Source organism: Miniopterus schreibersii, assembly GCF_964146895.1.
Source record: "Miniopterus schreibersii genome assembly, chromosome: 6".
Classification (NCBI taxonomy): domain Eukaryota; kingdom Metazoa; phylum Chordata; class Mammalia; order Chiroptera; family Miniopteridae; genus Miniopterus; species Miniopterus schreibersii.
In genome coordinates, this window is record NC_138107.1 from 36,346,611 (window position 1) to 36,354,359 (window position 7,749).

Consider the following 7,749-nt stretch of genomic DNA (forward strand, 5'->3'; position numbering starts at 1 on the left):
GCTCAGAGCGATTTCACACAAATAAATATTAGTTTGGCACATGAAGGAAAGGGAGTGTATTCCAACTTCACCTCCGTTGTCAGTGTTTTATGTTTTAATCCTGTCACAGGCTTTGGATTAAATACTTGTTACATTTATCATCATACTTAGAGAAATTTTTAGGCCCAAGCAGAGCAAATTAGTAGATTTGTATTGCTCTTCCCTGGCCTGGATGGAGCAATGGTACATTTTTTATTTTCATAAAGAATTTGTCAAAAGCACCATATACAAAGATAATTGTTTGCTGTTTATTTATTCCTCCCCCTTTTTTTTCTAGGATTATGACAGTTTTTTTGAATCAAAGGAAAGCAACACAGTCTTTTCATTCTTAGGCCTGAAGTCACGGTTGGCATCAAAGGTAGGTAAATCTTTTCTTGCTTTAAAATTCATCTTCAGTTGTTCTTAATTGTTCTCAGTTGAAGTGGAGGTGTTAGAGGAATGCATATATACCCTAAATATTTAGATTTCGCTTTCTCAAATGCACAGTTAGAGGCTGCCCAGTGTAAAAACACAAAAAGAAGACTAGTTTTTTTTCTTTCCAGTTTTCAATTCTTGCTGTATATAGACTTTATTTTTACTTATAATTTATTTAAAATTTATATCCCTTTTGAAGAATTTAAGGTAGCAAAAAGTAGTAGGTGCTTTCTGTTTTAAAGTGCATGTTTACATTACTTTATGTTTTTTGAACTAGCAGCATCAAAGCCATACTTTTAAGGTCTTTTGCATGTTTAATTCATTTAAATTAAAACAGATGGTCTGCAATAACAAATAGTCAACCTTGAAAAAAACTCTACAATTCTTAAACTAATCAAAATGTTCTTAAAGCTACTTCATTGTGTCATATGCCTTTTTTTTTTTTTCTTGTCTTATGTCTTTTAGAGAACATAAAAGGCTCAAGGTTTTTTAATATTTAGACCTAGAAATGATATATATTATCACAACTTTGTGAAGCACATGAGTTCACTTTCAAAATAAAAACTAGCATTTCCTTATTAAATAAGGTAATATTTTGATTATTATTTCCCTTTTTAAAGACATTGGTTTTTTATTTATTTATTTGTTTTCTTTTTTTTTTTAATTGTATTGATTTTTAGAGAGAGGAAGGAGGGGGGAGAGAGAGACATTGATATGAGAGAGAAATATCTATCCATTGCCTCCCATGCATGCCCCAACCAGGGATTGAACCCACAACCTGGGTATGTGTCCTGACCAGGAATCAAACCCACCACCTTTTGGTATATGGTATGACTCTCCAACACACTGAGCCACACCAGCTGGGTTGTTTTTTTTCTGATTATAAAGGTAGCCTAGGCTCATTTAGAAAAATTGGGAAAGTACAAAAAAGTGTTGAATAGAAAATAAAAATCACCTGTTATTCCACCACGCAGAGATGACCACATTAACATTTTTGGTGTATTTCCTTGCCATCTTTATATACATAGCAATTGAGGTTTTTACTGTATTTCGATGAGACTGAGTTCTAGAGTGTCATTTTTAATACCGAATTGAAATGAAAGTGCATTACTGGGGACTTTGGTGTCTCTAAGTAACACGTCATTTGCGGCTACACAGGATTTGTACCATTTCTGGAACACTTGTGGGAGGAATACAGCAACTATCAATGATATAAATTATACACCAGCACCTGTAGTTTATAGCCGATGGGAAATCTTGCTTTGTTTTTACATCAGTAAGTCCACAGATGGTTGTGGGTGGTTTCCATGCACATGTTTTAAACAGAGGCAAAACCCACACGTATAATATTAAAAGGTTCTTAAGACTATTTTTATAAAGGTGGAACATTGGAATACTTGTTAGGAAAATTGTAGTATTTTGTAACATGTTTCATCCAAGGATATTAAACCATCCGTATTTATCTTCAAAGAGCTAGAAAAGACTGTGGTAGGAGTAATCTAATGGATGCATAAATCCAGTGGACATCATTGTCTATGCAAAAGCCTTTTTAAAAAAATGCTGTGTGCTTGCCTTCTTTGTTCTTATTTTCCATAAAGGTTTGACTTTCTTGGGGACTCTGTGGGATGACTGTTCTACTCTTTAAAAATATTTATTCTCGCCCGGCCGGGCGTGGCTCAGTGGTTGAGCATCGACCTAGCATCCAGGAGATCGGGGTTCAGTTCTCTTTTGGGGCCCATGCCCGGGCTGCGGGCTCCATCCCCAGTGGGGGGCGTGCAGGAGGCGGCCGATCAACGACTCTCATCACTGATGCTTCTCTCTCTCTCCCTCTCCCTTCCTCTCTCTGAAATCAATAAAAAGATATCTTTAAAAAAAAGAAAAAACATTTATTCTCTCAGAAATTTCTCTAGAAACCTACCATCTGTAAAATAAGCATTCTCCCATGACAGTTGGTGCGGATGCCACCGGCAGCGCCTGGTTTCCGCAGACCGTTCACAGGGCGCGCGGGCTCCGGGCGGCCCCGCGCTTCCAGCCGCCGCTCTCAGGTGCCTGCGTCGGTCCCTCTGAGCAGGAGCACGTGGCACCCGAATGGAAGTGCGTGGCACAGTGTGTGGACCACCCCGCCATGAATCATTTGGGGTTAATAGCAACTCATGCTCCATTCACCTTCATAGGAGAGAAATAAGAGTGTCTTTAAGAGCAATTCAGCATTTCCCTCCTTTCTGGTTACTCATTTTTACCTTGGTGGTAATTCATTATATAATCTATGAGGCCCAGACAGAGCATCCACAGGTGTAATGCAGTAGAAGATGGAGGCCCTCTTTCCTGCCCTCTCCACAGTATACACACATAAAACTCAGGGCTAGAAAGCCTGCCAGGGAACATAGGATACCATTAGTGCCTATAATTGCTCTTACACAGTGAGGAGACAGAAGAGAGATGGTAGGAAAAAAACACTTATGGGCCCAGAAGGCACAGCTGGAGTGTAGACTGGCAATTCTCAAAAATAGACTGGGGAAAGGAAGGTGGGAGGTCACACAGTTGGCAGCCTTCAGGCCACACTGGCTCTAGATGTGTTTGCACAAGATTTTTAGAAGAATTTAAATGAGTTGTGTTAATATTTAAAATAACAGATTCCCACTTTCCTTGAAAAGTTGAAAGGTATGGAAACCCTGGGGAAAACCACTTTCTTTTATGACTGGCTGGAGCCAGCAGTGTTTTGCCCATCAAGTTTGTTATTTTAATAACTCAAAGCAGGGACTGAAGTAGAAGTTTCTTTCAGTGCTTTCAGATCACTGCCATTTGGGTGTGATAACAGCTGGTAAACCCCTGGGCACTGAGCAGCCAGAGCTGGAGCAGGGCGGAGGCCCCTTATGCCAGGTGTCTCTTCAGTGGTTGAAGCATGGAGCCCTCCTGGGGTTTGGAGCAGCTGCTATGGACCAGTAGGCATGGCCCTACAGCGCTGATCTTCACTTCGGTCACTCCACAGGGCCCCTGAGGGAGGGGACCCACACATCCCGCTCACCCAGGTGTGAGTGGAACAGTACCTCTAAGAGGTGTCTCGGCAGTTGTTGAAACGTGGCTTTCTTTTCACTTTTATATTTGGCAGGTCAGGTGTTTGGCATTTAAATCTGGTCTTTTATCCTGAAACCCAGGATTTGTTCTTATCAATCACATGGGGGGTGATTTATTGTGATTCCCAACATCTCTGTTCCTGACATTTAAAATATCACTGCCAGTGTGAATTTTCTTGTCAACATAGTGCAGTAACTGACTTTTTTTTTTTAAATAAATAGGCAGAACCTTAGAAGACAAGTGGAAGACGATGGAGATGCATTTTGGAGCGCCCCCTGGTACTCAGCACACACCTGCTTACCTAATGCATCACTGTGACAAAAGCCACATGCATCATCAGTAACTTTGCTTGCATTTGGAAAAGGTGTTTTTGGAAGACATGGGTATAATGGGATTGCATGATTGCTTTAAACCAAATCAGAACTGTGGTGGGTTTTTTCTTATTTTCAGAATTGCCTGCAGTTGCCTCGCTCACCTGGAGGTACTGTAACCTGTTACAGGTGTGCTTCCTTAATGACTGAAAGATAAGTGCCGGGTACCATCAGAGAGAAAATGTTGGATCTCCCTAGGTTGTAGTTGATGCCATTATTGCTCAGACCTGATTCTTTTTAAGCTGCCTGGATTGTATCCTTAAAATTTGTCTTCCAGGATATTAGAATATTTTGATCAGAAAGAAAAAGAAATGCTGGTTGACAAAGGGATGAAGATTTTTGCTGTAAAATCACAAATGTCACTATTCCAGTGCTTTGTAATAACACCTATAGAAAGAGTTGGATGTTCTAGCCTCCTTTCGATAATGTAAACTCTTACCCCATAAATCCTCCAAGCTCCTACAGATGTTCCCAGAAATCACTGTTGCAACAATGTGTGATCAGAACCAAGTTACAGGGATTAAAATAATTGCTATTTTGGAAAATAGATGCTTCTTTATCTCTTATAAGAGGAAAGTTTCACCTAAATGCATAAGACTGCTTAAAAGATATATTTTAAGAGGTGCACTAATTAGATAGTAAATTTATAGGAAAAGTGACTCATATCTGAAGGCATTTTTAGCTCTAGCAGCTTATACATTAAGTGCACATATATTTTTAAATGCAGCTACCCTGACTAACAGCTACTTATTCTATTTTGTGAAGGGATTATATTTTTTTGATAAAGGAAGATCTTCGTTAGATATATTTTGTGAACCCTTGACTAGGCATATTAAAAAATGCTAATATTGCTGCACATTTTAATTTTTTCCCTTTCTTTCTATTGGTTCTCTAACTTTGCTAGTTCATCTTTCTGGACAATGCACTGTCACGGATTTTTCAGAGTAATGTAGATACCTGTTCTCATTCCATATATGAGCTCAATGAGTTTTCAGAGCAGCATATATGAGAAAGGGGCTGTTGGAGATAAATCTGAATTGTACTTGGCATGCAAAATCTTTACTCCCTTTGGAGTGGATGCTGATAAACACTGAACATGTCTAATTTATTAGGGTAGAGGCTCCTTTTTTGCATCCTTGACCCTGCTTACATTTTTTAGAGTTTTTAGTTGCCAAACATGGGAACAGTCTTGAATAGGACCAACTGTCAGAGGGCTGCCTAAAATATTCTGCTATTCTCAGCATCCCGATTCAGGACCTGCCATTTAGATTCTGAGTGGGAAGTTTATAAGAAATTGAAAGGATGGAAGAATTAAAGCCCTGTCACATATGTTCTCTGACCCTCCAACTTGCTAAATGTGGACTTGTTAAATGCAAAAGCTGAAATCCCAGCCTGAGATTTGCAGCCACGACTACAACCAGAAGCAAAGCATGCTACAGATTTCTACTAGACTGGAACAAATATGTGATCCACAGTTTTCTCTCCAAAGAAAACTGTTGTGAAATCATGGGTATTACTGCTTAGTTGGCATTAAATAAGATCCAGGTCAAATTCCATTTGATAAATCCCAGGGACTATCCAGGATTTTTTTTTTTAAACTAGATATTGTGTTTGAGTATGTGAGTCTTCTGATAAGACTTCTAATTTCTTTTTAAGCTACAGCAATTAAATTTTTTTAAATGTTACAGTGATTTAATTTATATTGTCTACTCTTGCCAGTGAGCACCAAGAACCAACTTGTTAAGATGGAGACTTAGTAAGTTAAATTCTGGGGTTGTAGGATCAATACAATACTTGCTAGACAAAGAAAGCTACTCAGATTTGTATTAAAACTTTTTAATTCCTATGGCTATGGTAGGCCCAGTATGATTCTCTTAAGCAGACTAGATGAATTGTAGTGCTAAATTACTGTCACAGTTACACCTCATCTACCCCTCACCCTACCTTCTCTTTTTTATGATCCAGCCTCAGCTGGCACTATACTTGTTATGAGTGAGCTAGAAGCACATTGTGTGGCATTAACACAGTACCCAGGCCCTGCAGAGTACTGAGGGATTGCCCTCTGGGACTGCATTGTCTTCAGAGAATATTGTGTCCTTATGCTATTTTACCAGCTGAATTTCAAACATGTAATGATTTCCTTGTTCCCTTCTTTAGCTAGCTGCCTTTAGATTTAGATAACCACAGTCTTAGAAGCCTAGGACAGAAGTGGATGGGAATTGCAGGCATAGATGTAATATCCAGGGCATTTCAAGACAGAATTTTTATTTCCTGTAGTAGGCTTGTTGGGAACAAAGGAAATGTGCTGCCAGAAATCAAAGTATGCCATTTTAAAGTTAGATAAAATACAGAGTGCCATCCTGCTAGCTATATGCAGTCCAGAAGGAAATTTAGCTGGGGAAATACTTGTTTTATTCCAAATTCTGATGTTTTATTAAAATCAAAGAGGAGAAAAGGAAGATTTTTTTTCTCAGACTTTAATATATTTTAGATTTGTTTCTGTTTTATAGATTTATTCAACATTCCCATGTAGATGTTTTTGTATTACATGAATTTATAATTAACTAAACCTATTTTTCCTCTGTTATTGAAAGGTACCAAAGTCTCTCTTTTTTGTTTGTTCTGGTTTTTTAAAATTTGATTTTGCTACAGAGGGTTTTGCTTTTCCTAGAAATGCTTTTCATTTACCAGCTTTTCTTAAGTGTCAGGGCCACTTTAATCTTCATAATTGTTATTTTTAGATTTCAATTTCTATGCATTTGTCCCTAAAGGCACTGGTGAAATCTCAGATTTTATATTCAACATTAAAAAGGAATAATTTCCAGAAAACACATATTCTGAAAATGGAGTGTTTGTTCCCTACCATTTCTTATACCTTTTCTGATGTTCTGTGTTTGGTTGAAACCCTGTTTAGTTGGGATGCTGTGTTTCCACTCCCATCCATGAGCCCCATACCTTCAGATTAATTGTAAAAATGCAGACATATTGTTTGACCATTTGAGGAGATGCACATATCATCTCGTGTGTGTGTGTGTGTGTGTGTGTGTGTGTGTGTCCGCAGAATCATCTCAGACAGCAACCAGGACCAAGGATGGCATTAAATAAATCACTTAGCTCCTGGTTGGTGTGGTTTCCTGAGTACACTGAAGCCCCAGGCTGGTGGATTTGTTCCCCTAATTGGGGGCAGAAAACAAGCACAGTGTAGCTGCCACCCTTAATGGAGGGCCCCCTTTGATGCAGCCACCTCTGAAAGCAGAAGAAAACATTTCTGAAAGCAGTGTCTAAAACTGATCTCATCACTGAACAATTTCAAACCTCAGACACCAAGACAGGGAGGGTGAGGGACGAGATGAAAGAGAGCAGGCCATAAGTTTGCAGAATGTGCTAAAACGTGAAACCAAACAAGCCACCTACTTATAACCCTGACTTTCAGATTTTCCTGGTTCTTCTAGAAATGCAGGTCAGGTTAGTTTAGTCATCCCTTCAGTCAGCAGGTGTGGGGCCCTTAGAATGTTATGGGCTGTCTGAACAGGACAGTCGTCTCCACCCTCGAGGATGAGAGAGACAAAAGCCGCGTTAATGACAAAGTTGAGGTCAGTGCGTACTGCTCCAGGAGACGGGCGTCACCTGAAACACGATGTATAATCTTCGTTTATGTTTGTTAAAACCACTCTAATTTAAAATTATTTTATACATGCAATGGAACATATATACATACACACACATAGAATATATATATATATATATATGTACACTAAAATGTAAAGAGTAATAAGCAAGCCCCCGTGTGCCTGCCACCAGCTTGTGGCCTTTCCTTTCAAGCACAGTGAGCCCTCCTCTGACCCTGCCC

At 39.1% G+C, this 7,749-nt stretch overlaps 1 protein-coding gene across 1 annotated transcript in view; it reads left to right on the forward strand.

The window, feature by feature from the left end:
- SH3BGRL2 (SH3 domain binding glutamate rich protein like 2) overlaps positions 1 to 6,724 on the forward strand; it is a 45,719-nt gene extending 38,995 nt beyond the window's left edge. Inside the window, exons 3-4 of the mRNA XM_081140149.1 lie at positions 317 to 397; positions 3,750 to 6,724. Of these exons, the coding sequence (XP_080996275.1) occupies positions 317 to 397; positions 3,750 to 3,761 (93 nt within the window). The 3' untranslated portion in view covers positions 3,762 to 6,724. The remainder of the gene's footprint in view (positions 1 to 316; positions 398 to 3,749) is intronic.
- Positions 6,725 to 7,749: the final 1,025 nt, after the last annotated feature.